General features: G+C 35.6%; 2 protein-coding genes across 4 annotated transcripts in view; both read left to right on the top strand.

Moving 5' to 3' along the window:
- Positions 1–314: 314 nt before the first annotated feature.
- Positions 315–18,326, top strand: part of runx3 (RUNX family transcription factor 3) — a 67,358-nt gene continuing 49,346 nt past the window's right edge. The window contains exons 1-2 of one of the 3 annotated variants that reach the window (XM_051125869.1): positions 315–1,051; positions 1,268–1,381. In XM_051125869.1, the coding sequence (XP_050981826.1) occupies positions 1,324–1,381 (58 nt within the window). In that variant the 5' untranslated portion in view covers positions 315–1,051; positions 1,268–1,323. Of the gene's footprint in view, positions 1,052–1,106; positions 1,382–5,806; positions 5,913–18,326 lie in introns of those variants that run through there. The other 2 variants (XM_051125868.1, XM_051125867.1) reach the window with 2 other exon arrangements.
- LOC127175047 (oocyte zinc finger protein XlCOF15) overlaps positions 13,948–18,326 on the top strand; it is a 217,168-nt gene continuing 212,789 nt past the window's right edge. The window contains exon 1 of the mRNA XM_051125879.1: positions 13,948–13,958. The gene's annotated coding sequence lies outside the window, so the exon portion shown is untranslated. The remainder of the gene's footprint in view (positions 13,959–18,326) is intronic.

The following is an 18,326-nucleotide window of genomic DNA, read 5'->3' as shown; positions in this document are numbered from 1 at the left end:
TTTGGAAGTTCAAAATTGGGGCACCATAGCAGTCTATTATATAAAGAAAAATGCAGAAATGTTTTCCTCAAAAAAACAATTTCTTTACGACTTAAGAAAGAAAGACATGAACATCTTGGATGACAAGGGGGTGAGTACATTATATGTGAATCTTTGTTTTGGAATTAATAATGGAATAATTTGTTTTGGTCTTATATGTCAGTTAGAATGGCAAAACTGTACATAATATGCGGTTTAATTTTCACAAACTTGACATGCACACATATGCATACTGACATGCACAGTTAGATAGTATAGATAAAAAGATACACATGTTTGCTTTTAACTCGGCCACTGAAATCAGGCCATACATGAAAGGTGTGTTAAATACCGCAAATATTTCGGAAATAAAAAGTAGGCCGCCCACAGCCATGTCGACTTCATAGAGCAGAGAGTACTGGGTACAAATGAGGGTGAAAGCGAGCGGGAGGCCCAGTGAAATGACTGGCATGGCTGTTTTTAATGAGGCTAACATTGAGATACTATCAAGTGGTGAGTGAGGGTGGAAGGGTGGTTTAACAGGCCCGAAACCACCAAAACACACTTGCACACACACTTCAGCACTCTGTTGTCCCTAATAATCCTCTTGCATCCCACATTTCCTTCAGTTTCTTTCACTTGAGAGTTTGTGTCACATCTAGGCTTTGTGGTCCCTCTTTTAGAAGGTCCCGTCATCCTCTGAGAAACCATTCAAAAAACACCCATCAGCCAATCAGATGGGTGTGAAACACACTGGGAAAGAAAAGAGAACTTCACTGCATGCAAGTGAGAGAGAGCCATGTGACTTGAGGTCCACCAATCAGATCATGGGATTGCTGTGCAGCAGCCCTACCGCGGGAGCTGTGACCTCGGATACCTCAGACATGCGACTGACAGGCCGTTACCACGGAGATCACCATTGCGAGAGCGTCAGACACCTGAACTTTCAACTACCTGACTAAAACCACGTAGATACTACAACAACCACTACTAGACAGAGAAGAGACACAGACAAAAGTGTCCATCGTCAAAGGTGAGTCCATTGCTCAGAGTGGCTTGGTCTTTCTCTCTCTCTCTCTCTCTGTCTGTCTCTCTCGCTCTCACTCGCTCTCACCACACGGCACATATGCTGTTCTGTTCGTCGGCTTGTGGCGAAAGATTCCTGTGGCACTCTCAAACCCCAAATTCTTGGTTGCAGGCAGTCTATGTAGTTTCTCTATTTCTTTTTCTCCGACTGTCATTCTCTCAGGCTGAAGTCGGCACGGCGGCGGAGAGGCCAGTTCTTTTCCCTCCTGAGCGGGACACATGGCTTCAAACAGCATCTTCGACACATTCTCCAGCTACTCGCCCAGTTTACTGCGAGGTAAGTCGCCCGTCGTGGCGTTCCCTTCACTCCTCCTCCGCCGTGTTGTGGTGACCAGAAAGCTGTCAGGCGTAGATTTGGTAGTCGTAACGTTCCTAAGAGCGCATCTGCTGCAGTTTGCTGTGGCAGTTTAGCAGCTATGAAAGTGTGACATTGCATGCTTGGGTTTGATGTGCTGTGTATGGGCTACAAACTCCCTTGAGAACTATTATCTAACACTTTTTGAAGTGCAACCTGTCACTTGCTTTGTAAACAGACTGCTGTAAATGTCTGTTTATGTAAAAGAGCATATGTATATATGTTTGCCGTTGAGCCTTTATGGCCTTCCATGGATACCAGGGTATCCAATGCACAAATCTGTCTTATGAGTTACCTGCGCATTTGTCTTCCGTAAGATGTTTGTTTTATAATGCCGCAGTCTGTTTGGAGCAGTTCTGATGGGTTTGGATTATAATGGCCTGCTCACCGCAAGCATTAGCACCATAAACGCTCTCTCAGCGCAGGGCGCAAGGGAGGAACCAGCTAGACCAACCTTTACTGGAACTCGCAAACCAGTCAAGTTCTGGAGCCAGGGCACTCTCGGCCTTTCTGTGGTCGCTGTGTATATGTGTGGGTACGGGCCCAAGTCAACATTAGTGATTTACTGGCATCTGCATCTCCTGAGCTCCTCAGAAGAGGCCATTTGTCACTATGGAAACGTCAACATGTGATGAGGTGCTTCCTGTCTTTGGATCCAGTCCGGTTTTGTTTTAAAAACAATGCAGATTCATTCTCCTCATGTAGTGCTCATTTAGAGCGAGATGAAAATTCAAGTCAGCGTGAGGTCAAAAGTGATATTTGCTCTTGAACGCATGTACCTGGTCTAATTCTACGTGATGCATTGCTGCAGTTACTAGAAATAAAAATGTTTGACCTGCCATTCTCATAAGTGAACCAGTCATAAGGGTCTTTTTTTTTTTTTATTGAGATTTATACATAAGCTTTCCATTGAATATTGAGGACAATATTTGGACGAGATACAGCTATTTGAATATCTGGAATCTGAGGATGCAAAAACAATTGAGAAAATCACCTTTAAAGTTGTCCAAATGAAGTTCTTAGCAATGCATATTACTAATCATAAATTAAGTTTTGATATATTTACAGTAGGAAACTTACAAAGTATCTTAATGGAACATGATCTTTACCTAATATCCCAATGATTTTTGGCATAAAAGAAAAATCTATAATTTTGACCCATACAATGTATTGTTGGCCATTGCTACAAATATATCCGTGCTACTTAAGACTGGTTTTGTGGTCCAGGGTCAAATACTTATCTCCCAGTTTTTACAATCTAATCAATTTCATTTTTTTTTTTTTTTTTTTGTAGCTATTGCTACAAATATACTTGTAAAAATTTCATTCGGACAACTTTAAAGGGGATTTTCCCAATATTTTTATTATTTAGCACCCTTAGATTCCAGAATTTCAAATTGTTGTATTTTGGCCAAATATTGTCCTATTCTAGCTAACCATACTTCAATGGAAAGCTTTTTTTCGGCTTTCAGATTATATATAAATCTCAATTTCAAAAAGGTTTTGTGGTCCAGAGTCACATATTTAATTCCCAGTTTTCACAATCATTTTTAAGGTATAAACTAAGGATCTGTCCTACATTTTCCTGTCTTGCTTAGAAATATGTGACCCTGAACCACAAAACCAGTCATAAGGGTCAATTTTTTGAAATTGAGATTTATACATTATCTGAAAGCCAGGAAATAAGCTTTCCATTGAAGTATGGTTTGTTAGAATAGGACAATATTTGGATAAGATACAACAATGGGAAATTCTGGAATCTGAGGGTGCGAAATAATCAAAAAATGGAGAAAGTCCCCTTTTAAGTTGTTAAAAAATGAAATTCTTAGCAATACATATTACTAATCAAAAATTAAATTTTGATATATTTGCGGTAGGAAATTGACAAAATATCTTCATGGAACATGGTCTTTACTTAATATCTCAATGATTTTTGGCATAAAAGAAAAATTGATCATTTTGACCCATACAGTGTATTTTTGGCTATTGCTATAAATATACCCGTGTTACTTACGGCTGGTTTTGTGGTCCAGGGTCACATATGTGATATAAAGGAAAACTGAGTTCATGTTAAATTTGATTTAATTTTGAATCCACAAATATATATGTGTGTATATGCATTGCATTCAAGATGCTGTATGCATTTCATCAGTTCATGCATTCCCTGGGAATGCTCTATATTAACCTTCATTATTCTTATAGCAAGTAATAGTTAGTGTAGGCTGTTTACTGTTGCCAAGCAATGTAGAAACTTGGTGCATCAATGCAGTTTGCCTTCAAAAGCAGCTCGTCCAGTCCGAATCAAGGGTCAAAAATATGTGCTTCAGAAAACAAGTTGTGTAAGATCAAAGCAGAGAAGAGCAAATCACCCCTCACCAAGATTACAAGTGATGCTTTTGGTCTTGTTAAGTGACGCCACCCAGCCCGGCAGAGACGAAATATATACCGCCTGCCTGTGTTGTTTTTCTACTTCTTTGCAGTCCATTTCACGCAGATGACTTCAGATCCATTCATATCCCACTCATCTGCTCACATGAAAGTCTAGAAGTTTGAGTAATTGCTGCTGAATTGATCCTCACATGGTACGCTTGAGTCTGTGTTTACATGCATCAGCAGAACTCTGAGCTGGTTAACATTACCGTAGAGTCTGGGATGGATCTGTGTGAGTTAAATAAAGTAGCTCAGAATTGGACAGAGTGTACGCTGATGTCATGTGCTCTATGTAGTAAACAGTAGCTAAATGCTAGTGGGGGTTTATGTTTGCAGTGTTCCTATAAACTCCCAGCATGCCGTTCCACTCTCGTTCCACATGTTCGGTATTGGAGGACCATCAGTTGTTGAAAAATCTTGATTGATTGCTAATCAGAATAATTCAGGAAAGATGTATCCCAATGTCTGTGGTGGTAACATCCTTGTGGGATGAGCTGAGGGTTTTAGTTTGTCTTAACAAAGCGCTCACATCCAAAAATAAGGAAGAAAAGAGACGGAAAACAGAAGTGTTGAAAAGTGTGTTTGCTTTAGTAACAGTGTTGCCAAAATAAGGGTCTGGGGCAAGAGAGGTACTGTTTGCAGGATATTTTTAACCAGTTGGTTTCTGTTTGAAGTCAACATGAAATACCTTTCGCAACTCATTTTACTTTTGCAATTGAATTTATTCCCAAGTCAAACAGATGAAAAAATTTAAGAGTGAAGTGTATTTAACCAGAGCTGATTCATAAAAGCAAGTGTTACAAATCAGAGTCAAATGATTGGAGGGAAGAGGTTGAGAAGTAATAGAAATTACGATATAAGCTGATATAAAATAATGCAGTTTCAGAATTGAATAACATTTTGATGATGGAATATGATGTTTGTTTGTTTTTTAAATTAGCTAAGCTGCAGTGATGAATCAGTCACAGTTGTGATAATGCGTAAATAGGCTCAATTTTGATTTCAAGCAGACTTTCTTTCCTTCTTTCTTGAATCAATGAACAATGAATTCTGCTTCTACTGTGCTTTAGAGTTAGAACTTCTCAGATACCAAAACACGGCTCTAATTACCATTGGAAATCATTTGTGAATACACAATATCCTTTTTCAATTTGTTCTGCCATGAAACCAAAAGTGAATCATTTAAAAGCGTTTAAGTTCTCCAATCTGAGTTTTTTCAGATATCCTTTAGGTGAACAAATAACCTTTTGGAGCCATTCATACTTTTGTATGTGAAATCATCAAACAATCGGCATTTGCTCCATGTGTTTTCTTAAGGATTAACAGCATGTGTAATAAATGGAACGATAATGTCCAACGTAGCAATCTGAATAAATTTAAACTCAGTATATTTACTCTATTATACTGTTCGAGAAGAATAGATATATATTCTAAGGTCTAAACCAAGACGTTGATTATTGTTTATTCTGCGCATGTGTGTAAAGGCAACTTAATTGGATGAATCAATCAGTCAATCAGTCAGTCAGTCAATAAATAAATGAATAAATTTTCATTTTAATCAGTATTTTCATCTTGTTGTCATTTAAAAATATTTAACCGTTCTTAAAACAGGATGTATTTACTTGAGAAGCAAAATTGCATATATTTAGACAATTTTCCAGATAATTAACCTTTTTTTTTTCAATTGGAAGGGTTGTTCTTGATTTAAGCATATTTACCTTTTTTTTTTTTTTTTTTTTTTTTTTTTTTTTTTTAATAAAACAAGAACATTTGCCTTTGGGGAAAGAATAATAAACTTCATTTAAGTGCATTCATTAAGCACATTAAGTGTATGTTGTTAAACTAACTTACTCATTTTTAAAGATGTTTAGATATTTCACTGGAAAACACAAGTACAAAAACCTTATGTATTTATTTATTTTTGCAGTGCAGATGTACAGTGACGATACGGAAAGTCTCGTAAAACGGTTCACATACGAGAGAAGGAGTGTGAGAAAGAAAATTGAAGGAACAAGGCGAGAGGGTGGGTGTGTGTGTGTGTGCGCGTGCGCATGTGTGTGTGTGTTGCGTGTTAATCTGATGCAGACTCTGTTTGCTTCTGCTGCTTACCAGCAACCACAATGAGGTCACACCTGTTGCACTGAAACAGCAGTCTAAAACACACACACACACACAGTCAATATATAAATATATATATCTATAAACGTATCTATACAAGCCATTTACTTACATAAATGGAAACATACACGAACATACAACCACATTCACACACATTAGAGTATGCATCTGCTCGCATTAAATTGGCCTAAATCTTTACATGCAATGTAAAAATGATTCACAGATCAAGTGAATAACGTTCATTTACTTATTTTCCATTTGCATGCTTCATGCTTTGTTCTAGCAACTTGTCATTTTCAGGAACACTAGTAATGCATCTCAGTGCACTTTATTTCTATAAACTAGCGAGCGCCACTGGACTCATGCAGCATTTGAGTTCAAACAAATAAAAAATATTTAGTTCAGTATTATTCAGTATGCACTGGGGCATTAATACTTAATATGGTTGCATATGTTTGACTGTTTGCAAGATTTTTTTTGTCACATTTAGCAACTTCTTCATCAGCAACAGTTTAGCAACTTTTTGATCAGTTGATTGTTAACCTCGTTGCATTTCATGTACCAAGTGTTGAGGTCTGTGTGGTGTTTAAAGGACTTCATGACTGATTTTTGTCTCATGAGTGTTCATATGATCAGTGTTCATATCACGTTGTCAATATTTATCTCTACACGGCAAGCTTAAGTTCTTAACTTTAACTTTAAAGGTAATTGCACACTGAGTCTGAAATTTTCGTATGCGTTTTTCTGTTGTTGTTGTTGTTTTCATATTTGTCATCCTTTCGAACCTGATCCGAACTTTTTTATGACGGGCAAAAGTTTCGGAGGCGGTGTATAAACGTGATTGACACAACGTAAGGTCGTAATTATTTTAGAATTTTTAGAATTTTTATCTAAAGCAATTGAAAGGTTGTTTTTTTTTTTTTTATTTGTATTTTATACAGTTTCAACTCTTGAAAATAGCCAAAGAAGCTGTTGTGGTATAAACACCAACCAATGTCTACAGAGCATGCTTATTTCTCATTAAAAAAAGAAAGAACAATATTACAAGTGAAAAATTATATGTGACTCTGGTTCACAATGCCAGTCTTAAGTAGCATGGGTATATTTGTAGCAATAGCCAAAAATACATTGTATGGGTCAAAATTATCGATTTTTCTTTTATGCCAAAAATAATGTTCCATGAAGATATTTTGTAAATTTCCTACTGTAAATATATAAAAACGTAATGTTTGATTAGTAATATGCATTGCTATGTACTTCATTTGGACAACTTTAAAGGCGATTTTTTGATTTTTTTTTTTTGCACCTTCAGATTCCAGATTTTCAAATAGTTGTATCTCGACCAAATATTGTCCTATACATACCAAACCATACATCAATGGAAAGCTTATTTATTCAGCTTTCAGATGAATGTATAAATCTCAGTTTCTAAAAATTGACCCTTACGACCGGTTTTGTGGTCCAGGGTCACATATTTAGAACTCACACAGTCCATATGGAACCCACTGATGCAGGATTTAGTCTAGATAATTGAATTTTTTTAAGTCATGGAAATTTAACATTTAGTTAAAATAATTAAAGGGACAGTGTACCCAAAAATAAAAATTCTGTCATCATTTGCTCGCTCTCATGTCATTCCAAACCTGCATGACTTTCTATTTTGTTTGCGCTTGTCATATGCAATGAATGTCATGTTTGGACCCTGAAGTTCTTCAAAATATATCAAAAGTCACTCGGGTTTGGAACAACATGCGGATGAGTAAATTATGACAGAATTTCCATTTTTAAGTGGAAGGTTAACCTAAAGCAATTCAGTTCAACTCCAAAAAGGCAGTGAGAGTGGTTGCCTTCAGGTTTCCACAAACGCCTCAGGGTGCAAACATGCGTACACAAGCATGCATTTGCATGCATGCACATACATCAACATGCATAGTGGAGCCACTGTGGAATCCTGCCTGAGTCTTCCGGTTGAATTCTACCGCCGTGACCTCACATAACACCAAAAGCAACGCTGAGCTCCATCAGTTAGAGCTACAGAAAACATCTATTACATTATGCTCTGAAGCATTCATGGCAGAACTTAAGTACACTGAGTGCTTAGGCCGCAGATTTACCAATGCTGTATGTAGGTCGTGCAAAACTTCAGATGACTGCACAGAGTTTATTAATTTCATAAACACATGGTTCGTGCTCCTATAAATTGATACTTCACTGCGCTGGAGCGCATTCAAAGGCTTTCGGCTCCTGCCCATTACCCTTGGCCCCCGAAAATATCAGCATCCAAGGCAAGAACTGAAATCTGTAACCAGATATTGAGGGCCTGGATATTGGACAGGGAAGAGCGTAATGAAAACTGCATGAGGGTCTCAGCGGAGGGTCTGGCTCCTGTGTCTAATTTAGCTCAGAACAATTCCTATTTATAAAGCGCAGGCTCTGTTGTGGGACTGGAGTTGATTAGGTAAATGTCCCGAGTATAAGGGTAGTGTTTTGCAGGGATTTCTTGTCACTGGTCCTGAAGCTAGCGATCTGAGCTTGTGTCAGGACATCTAATGGCTGTGATGAATGAGAGATTTTCTTGTGTAGTTGCTCTGTCTTTCTCGAGGAACCGGTATTTAGGTTGCAAACAGAGTTTTTAACCCTGTAAAGACTGACAGTGGAGGATTATATATACATTCATAACAATATAAAATACCTTCTTTTACATCATAAAAATCAGTAAAGATTTTAAAACAAAAGACAACCTGAAGGATTCCACCTTTCATTTCAATTTTATGTACATCTGCATTTATTTTTGGAGGTGCTTTTATCTGAAATGTGTCAATGTTTCTATACAACATGGGAATGTTTCAAGTGATGTTTCTATACAAGATCGATTTAGAAACAGATTCAGATTGGTGCTTTGCAAAACCTTCATTTACAAATAAACAATATTCACTGTATATGGTTATAATTAGTTGCATCCATTTAGAAATAAAATAAAGGCTCTGTTCTAATGTCTACATAGGCTGAATTCTGCAAAAAAAAAAAAAAAAATGCAACCTCATAACGGTCTGATTTGGTCATATAAGTGGTGCAAATGATGCAAAGCAAAGTGTAGGCGTGACTTGACTCTTTCAGTTTAGGATGGCTTGAACAAACAAAGGTGAATCATTATAAAAATACACAGTGCACAGCTATATATATGGAAATATTTCATTTTTGTATAAAATTGAAGTACATTTGTGACCCTGGACCACAAAATCAGTCTTAAGTAGCACGGGTATATTTGTAGCAATAGCCAAAAATACATTGTATGGGTCAAAATGATCGATTCTTCTTTTATGCCGAAAAACTTAATTTTTGTCTAGGAATATGCATTGCTAAGAACTTCATTTGGACAACTTTAAAGGCAATTTTTTCAATATTTTGATTTTCAGATTCCAGATTTTCAAATAGTTGTATGTCGGCCAAATATTGTCCTATCTTAACAAACCATAAATCAATTGAAAGCTTATTTATTCAGCTTTTAGATTATGTATAAATCTCAATTAAAAAAATTTGACCCTTATGACTGGTTTTGTGGTCCTGGGTCACATTTATAATCATTTCACTCTTGCTTGGGATATTTTTCACTGAGCATGAGGCAATGCATTATTGGATCGTCTCCTCTAAGAATGCATGCAATGCAGTATATAAAAAAATATCTTACAAAGCAGCATAATTATCTTTTGAAAGCCTTCGACTGACTTGAAAATGCTTAAAGGGATATTGCATTCAAATATAATTGCCGTCATTTACTCATCATCATCATGTCATTTCAAACCTGTATGATTTTCTTTCTTCTGTTGAACACACAAGGAGATATTTTAAATTGTCCATAAAAAATTAAAGAGAAAAGAAATGCAAAAGGTTGAGTAAATTATGACAGAATTCTGAGTTTTGGGTGAACTAAATGCTATTTAACCTAACGTGTTGATATTCAGGTACTGAGCTATAAACTGAGGCTGCATTCAGAACAGAATACTGGCAAACTACTTTAACTCTATCTGACATATAAAGTTATGGCAGAAATAGTATGAGTAGTCTGTTACTCTGAATTTAGCCATTTCGACTTTGCATGATTATGTTCAACTATTCTTTCAGTAGCAACATTGTAATCAGCTGTAGTTTAGTCGTAGTCCTGTGTCAGTGTCCTTTTTAGTTTTTATCATACATCAAAGGTTTGGGATCAGTAAGATTTTTAATGTTTTTTAAAGAAGTTATGCTCATTAAGGCATTTATTGAATCAAAAATACAGAAAAAGATGTAAAATTGTGAAATATTATTGCGATGTAGAATAATGTTTTTCTATTTTAATATACATTGAAATCTAATTTATTCCTGTGATCAAAGCTGAATTTTCAGCATAATTACTCCAGTATTCAGTGTCACATGATTCTTCAGAAATCATTCTAATACGCTGATTTATTATCAGTATTGGGAACAGTTTTTTTTATTATTATTTTACTTTTCTTACAATATAAGTCCTTGCTATCACTTTTAAATTATGTTAAAATAAAAACCATTATTTCATATTGTAATAACATACGCAATATTACTGTTTTTCTGTATTTTTGATCAAATGAATGCAGACTTGATCAGTAAAGTCTCACTGATCCCAATTTTTTCAACGGCAGTGTATGTAGTCAGCCTATTTTAGTCAGTCCTGTTATGTTTAGTCAGTTTTAGTGGACTAAAACTCTGTGAAATTTAGTCTAGTTTTCAGCATAATAATGTTAAACTCAAAATCTTTTCTCAGAAACAGTAAAATTTCTTGTATTAATTCTAGTAATTCCAAATTATATTCCTGTTTTTCTATTAAAACAACAACAAAAAGACTTGTGGCACAAAAGTTGCATAAGTGCACTTATTCAGCAACCACATCCATGTTTGTATTTATTGCAGTTCCTCACTGAGAAAGTCTGGCAGATTTAGTCGGCCATCTGAAGGAACACAGACTGACTGTGCACATTCATTTGAGCAGAATATCTCAATGGAGCTCGATAGACTCCAACTAAAACGTTTGTTGATGTTTTCAGCTCATTTTCAGCTTTTTTCAGCAGAAAATGCGTGTGGTTGCCAGGTTGTGAAGAGTAAAACTCTGATGGAGGGATTTGAACTCTTGACATCTGGCAACCCCAAGCATGAAATTTGTTGTTTTGTTTGTTGTTAAAGAAAATATATAGAGGTTTTGGAAATAGAGAGTTGTTGTGTTAGTCTCGCCGTTTGTCATGTTGATATAGTCATATTTATAGTGTTTAGTGTTTTAGTGTTTCGTCAACAAATACATTTCATCATGCATGCATACTAAAGTTGATTTAGAATTTACGCTATGACATATTTTGGAATGATACAATATACAAAATCAAATGTGTGTAGTTAGACTTTCCATTAAAAATGCTAGTTTCAAGCCTGCCTACACTAGGTTTTGGAACAGAGCCAGTGTGCTTCTTTTGTAAACCAGAATACTAGGCCTTGAAAAGGTCATTGCGTGTACATCAAAAGTGTTTTTCATGTACGTGCGCTTCATTCAGTGGCAGCAGCGTACTGGGTTCACCCAGAGTTAGTGTGTGTCTTCAGCGCTTGGGCGTGTGATTGTGTGTGACAGCAGCGAGTGAAGCGGATTCCTGGGTGTATGCGAAACACATTACCACAACACACAGCGAGTTTAAGGAACAAGAGGTGTTCGGTGGTCCTTCCATAACGATCTGTCATGATATGAGGAGGTAGAGGGATGTCAATGTCATTTATAATGTCTAGACAAGCTATTTTTGAGGGACCCTTGCTGCAGTGGAACAGACGTCATGAAGGCAGGATGAACACTTCCAGAATATCCACAGCACTGGAAAGCTCAGTGGAAATGCTCATAAAATAGTTTCTGTTTGATTCTCTGAGCATGTTAAAATAAATGCATCTAACATCTCTTTAGCTCACATGTTCCAGTGAGTAATGGACCATTAGGAGAGATTGCAGTCCTACAGGAGAGTTCCTTTCAGGCTTATGAAACTTTGGTAACACTTTAGAATATGGTACACTTATTCACTATTACCTACGACTTTTCCCTCAATAAATTCCTAATTTGCTGCTTATTAATAGTTAGTAAGGTAGTTGTTAAGTTTTGGTATTGGGTAGGATTAGGGATGTAGAATAAGGTCATGTAGAATAAGGCATTAATATGTGCTTAATTAGTACTAATAAATGGCTAATATTCTAATAATATGCATGCTAATAAGCAACTAGTTAAGAGAACCGTAAAATAAAGTGTTACAGAAACTTTTCTCTCCACCACTGGTAACTTTTTTATGGCAGTGCTGTTCATTGTCTGTCCTTGTGATTAATTGCATATGTTTGTGATTTTTATTCATTTGTAAGTTTTAAAATTAAACTGTAATATAGATAATTCAGAATTTTACTTGCAGAAACAGTATCATTCAAAATTTTGGTTTCAGTAAAATTCAAGGTGAAAAAAAAAAAAGATTATGCTCACCAAGGCTGCATTTATTTGATCAAAAATACAGTAAAACAGTAATTATGCTAAATATTACTACAATTTAAAATAACTGATTTCTATTTGAATATACTTTATCAATAAATTTATTTCTGTAATGCAAAGCTGAATTTTCAGCATCATTACTTCAGTCTTCAGTGTCACATGATCCTTAAAAAATCATTCTAATATGCTGATTTGCTGCTTAGGAAACATTTCCACTGAATTTGAATTTGAACTTTTTTTTTTTTTCCAGAATTTTATGAATAGGAACCATTTATTTGAAACAGAAATCTTTTGTAGCAGTATAAAAGTCTTTACTGTCACTTTTGATCAATTTAGTGCATCCTGGCTGAATAAAATCATTCATTCCTTGAAACAAAAAATCTTTCTGGCCCCAAACCATGCACTTGTGTTAAATTATAAGTGTTCCATCACCAAAATAGCAAATGACCATCGGCCTGTAGCAGATCTGTATAAAAATACACAGTGATAAGATAACAGTATGTGGGGAGTGAACTTGTTTAGGAGTGGTGTGACAAACTATATGTTATTTATGTTACGTTTGTTTTAAAGTCAAAATATTGTGGAGTGAGAGGAACTGAAAAGTTTACACCCTACTTTCAGTGAGACCATCAACAATTGACAGATTATTTTCATAAACTGTAATGGAGCATCTGTACTTCCAGTCTGAACACACCCACTCATTCTGTATTGTGACTGTTTTCCACATTTGAGAATAACAGTAGTTCTCAACACTGTGAAATAATGCAAATGCAAGTATGGGAATGATGCAGTGAGCAAAACATGACATAAAATGAAAATTCTTCTTCATCTCGAGACTCCAACTCTGCTTTCTCTGGACGTTCTTCTAAACAACATGCGCCCCTTTAAGTGGTATTGAAGGAGTAGAAGTAGAAATAATTTTGTCTATGAATCAGATTTCATGCATTTAAGCAGAAGCCTTGAAGGAAAAGTCTACTTCCCAAACAAAGGTTCACATATAATGTACTCACCCCCATGTCATCCAAGATGTTTATGTCTTTCTTTTTTTCAGGTGTAAAGAAATTATGTTTTTTGAGGAAAACATTTCAGCGTTTTTCTCCATATAATGGACTGATACGATGCCCCGATTTTGAACTTCTAAAATGCAGTTTAAATGCGGTTTCAAATGATCCCAAATGCGGTTGTAAATGATCCCAGACGAGAAAGAAGGGTCTTATCTAGCGAAACGATCATTTTTTTTTTCCATAAAAATAATACAATTTCTATACTTTTTAATGTCAAACGCTCGTCTTGTCTTTTTCTGCCTGGGCTGTTTTTTTTCCAGTTCATGACAGTTAGGGTATGTCGAAAAACTCCCATCTCATGTTCTCCCTCAACTTCAAAATCGTCCTATATCGCTGTTTTACCTTTTTTGTTAAGGGTGTTTGATCTTCTTTGCAAGTTCACTTTGCAAAGACTGTGTTGGTGATGTAGGATGATTTTAAAATTTTTGAAGTTAAGGAAAAAAATACAATTGGAGTTTTTCGACATACCCTAACTGCCTTGAGGCAGAATACACAGAGTTCAGGGAGAGCAAGGCAAGACGAGCGTTTGAGATTAAAAAGTATTTAAGTTGTATTTTTTTTAATGAAACTACCCAATCGTTCTGCTAGATAAGACCCTTCTTCCTCGGCTGGGATCGTTTACAACCGCATTTGGGATCGTTTGAAGCCGCATTTAAACTACATTTTGGAAGTTCAAAATCGGGGCACCATGTCAGTTTATTATATGGAGAAAAATGCTGAAATTTTTTCCTCAAAAAACATAATTTCTTTACAGCTGAAGTAAGAAAGACATGAACATTTTGGATGACAAGGGGGTGAGTACATTATACATGAATCTTTGTTTTGGAAGTGGACTTTTCCTTTAAGATTAGACATAAAAAAATTGTGTTCAAACATTCGAATGGTAACCAGCGGTGTGTTTTTGGGCAAGATTCTGTTTAATCTGTTTGGGAAAAATGTTTGAATTATTGTGGAAATTAAATGTAATTTTTTTTTTTTTTTTTGCCATTCCGTTTGGTGCCACTAGTGACGCAAACCAGGGCCGTCCACAGTGGGGTGGCCCAGTGGCTAGAGCCACTGCCCCTCTGCCCTCATCGGCGGAGGTGCCCCTCTCACCACTCTGCTAAAGATCCACTATTTCTGCTAAATAATCTGCTCTGTGTTTTCCCGCCCGCTCCGCAGCCTCACTCACAATCTGTGTGCTGTTCTCTGGACACGACAGTTTCCGAAAGTACAGGTAGATGCATTACGATTCCCATTACAGTCAGTGGATGATTCATTAAATTAGTAATTTGGTAGTTTGTTTTTGTATTTCTGTCGGTAATGATTTGCTCTCGGTCTTCTGAAAGTGCTAACAACAAAATATCCATGTTCTTAGAATTAGAATGTCTGATCAAATTATTGTACCTGATCAGATCTAATATAAATACTACAGAATTAGCTGTTGTTGGCACAAAAAAAGCCTTCAAAAAAGAGCGAAGGGAAGCTGCTATATATATATATATGCATAATAATTACACACAGTACACACATATATTAGGCAAACTCAGACTTTTATTTTGTATGCAGTTAATTGTGATTGTTTGCCAGCCCTGTTAAAATTGTATTAATAATAGGCCTATAAATAATTAAAAATATAACATAATTGTTCTAAATGAGTTGTTTATTAGTATATAATATTGCCTAAGATTGTTGTATAATATTAAATTAAATGCATTTTTTTTTAAACTTATGTGATCCTCAAGATAAGGGAAAATGAAGTACAATGAAAGTATCTAAAGTAATTTCAGAATATTTCCTATCATTTTAAATCATCAGAATGTATCTATGACAAAGGGTTCTAAACATATGGCTTCTTATAAAAGTGTTCCCATGGCTCAGTTTGCCATTATACAGGGGGTGGGTCAACTTACCCCACTCTCCCCTACTTCCATTAAAGATACAAGCAGGCTCAGAGAGTGACTGTCTGAATTTATTACAGAATGTGCTGTCTTCTGTTTTAATTGTATATTTGTAACAACTGGATAATTTGTATTAACAAGCACCCACCTCCTTAGTGCCCCTTTTTTGGTTTGGGCCACTGCCCCTCAAAATGTCTGTGCACGGCCCTGGTGCAAGCCACATTTTGACTTTAAATATATGCAAGAAAGACGAGACAATATCATAATTCAAGTTATAAGAAAGAAGACCAGTTGGGAGAGGTTTTTAATCTAATAAGACTGCAAAATTATCTGCAGAATCAAAGTTTGAATGGAGCCTGAATTAATTGCAAGAGTTTCCTATATAGGGTTAGAGGTTTAAAACGAACCCAAACCAGAATATTTGAGGATTATAAATACAGTTCTGCTTCAATGTGTTTACAGATTGGACAATTATAATCATTTTGACCGTAATAAGAACATGCAGTATGAAATTTGAAGCAGACCGAGTTGTTCAGAGCCACAGACCACTGGTATTTTATCAGACCAGACGGACAGAGCAGGATCTACTCAGTTTGATAATATATGACTTCTACTTTTTCAGTGTTCTTGTGTCTTACTGTAGTGTTTATGCATCCCTTAGCTCTTGTTGTTGTTTCTTTGAAAACTAACAGAATCATGTGTTTTCACCACACAGCTCGGCACCTGCTCTTAAACACTGATAAGCTTGTTTTCCATTAGTATCACTTTCAGACCTCACCCAACACCTGAATAAAAGCGCAGAGAAGCTAACAAACATTCTGCAAACACACACAGATCCTCCCAAACACACCCTATAACTGTTATTGCTATGGCCCCACCAAGATGCAAAACCACTAAGAACATTAGTGCCGCATTTTTAGCTCCAGTTCACACTGTGTTTTCACAGTGTAACTTGAACATTTCCACATTAAGACTTTAACCCTCAAAGACCCGCTGTCACAAAAATGCGAAGCATCTTAAAAGCAATTCAGCACTTATTATGGGTTATAATATACAACAGTGTGTCATTTTATGAAATATAGTATATGAAAAATGTTTGCAGTTTAAATCTCTGGGTTTAAGAGTTTGAGGGTTTAACCAACTTGTTTCGAAGCTTGGTTAAGAATGAATGGAATACATGGAAAATTAGAATTCGCAATGATTGCATTGCCTCTTTAAAACGTTTAAAACGGTGCCCTGAAGCATCTCCACACAATCGTTTTATTTGTCGTTAAAACCTCAGACCGATGCGTCATCAGTGCCTCAATTATCCGTCTGAAAGCGTGCGAGACTGATACGCGACGGAGACTCTTCTACCATGAGAACTCTCACACACACAGACAAAAATCCTTAATCGTCTTCAAAACCTCTCCCTTCCTCTCTCCCTTATTTGCCAGAGAGCAATAAAACAAGTTAATTATGGCGTTGAAAATATGAGGATAATGATAGGATATAAGATGATGGTCGCCCTGAGGTTATGAGTTTTTGATTCTCTCTGTTGCCTTTTTGTTTTTTGTTTTTTTCTTTGCTTGCTAAATCCAAGAGCCCTTCCCAGAAAAAACTGAAGTTGTTTACAAGCGGTTTATTGACTTGCACGGGGTGATGGGAGATTTTCAGGTTGGTCTTTGTGAAAAGAAACTTCTCAGAGTTCTTTAAGTGAATTATTTCAGATGTCTATTTTGATGCATTTGTGGTTCACTCCAGTTGGAATCAATGCCATATGGAAGACAGTAGTCACATTGAGTAGCAAAATGTAATTTTTTTTTTCCCTTTACAAATCACAAAAGAAGATATTAGGCAGAATGTCCAAGCTGCTCTTTTTCTTTCAATGAAAGTGAATATTAATATATATATATATTTTTTTGCATATTCTTTACTTCATGGTAAGGTGTTGATTGGACTGTAAAGAAGTGTCTGTACACAAAAAAAAAAAACTTGTGTCGAAACTCAATTTTTACTCAGAAATTGCGGGTAAATTTTGCGATTACAAATAAATGGTAAGAATTTTTAAAAGTACACTGTAAAAAATAGTTGTAAATTGTTAATTAATTATTTTAGTCAACTAAAATATTCCAGTTGACTGACACTTAAGTTAACATTAAGTAACTTAAAATATCAAGTTGACTAAACTAAAAATTTTAAGGCAGTGGGGTAACAAATGATATTAAGTTGAAACAACTTTTTTGAATTTTTTTTTTTTTACAGTGTATGTAAAATGTACACACTTTTTTATTTCAAAAAATTATTTTTAAATTGTTCGGCATTTGATAGAAAAGACTGAAAATTTAGACGGCTTGGTGATGTCAATATCAAAGGATATTGGAATTTTTATAAACATGTATAAATTTTTACATAAACATTTTTTTTAATTGACATGCATGGATGAATTGCCCATGTACATTATTGAAATAAATATGCTTAAAAAATGATTTCGATCAGAGTAGATTTTATAATAAAAAAAAAAAAACATTTCAGTTTTTCTACTTCGAAACTTGCCATTTCTTTGTAATTAATTGTAAATTTTACTAGCAATTTCTGAGTGAAAATGGTTTCTACACCATTTTTTTCCACTATAGGCTCCGTTTAGTTTTATGTTGACTGTGACGTTATAATCCAAATAGACACAAACATCCAATTTTATGAAGCTACTCTGCACAAAGAGTGTATTTTAAGTGGGCAGCCTTTAAACTATAGTAATCCAGTATCTTTGAACCGTTCATAAACTATAGGGAACTTGGATGGTGGCCTTTTCATTCATCTGATGAGATAGTAATTTTAGTTTCACTAGTGAACAAGTTTTAGTTTTAATTTGAGAATGCCTGGCA

The sequence above is a fragment of the Labeo rohita genome, chromosome 13 (genome assembly GCF_022985175.1).
Source record: "Labeo rohita strain BAU-BD-2019 chromosome 13, IGBB_LRoh.1.0, whole genome shotgun sequence".
Taxonomy (NCBI): Eukaryota; Metazoa; Chordata; class Actinopteri; order Cypriniformes; family Cyprinidae; genus Labeo; species Labeo rohita.
Note: the sequence above shows the minus strand (reverse complement) of the source record. Positions and strands in the feature narration are given on the sequence as shown.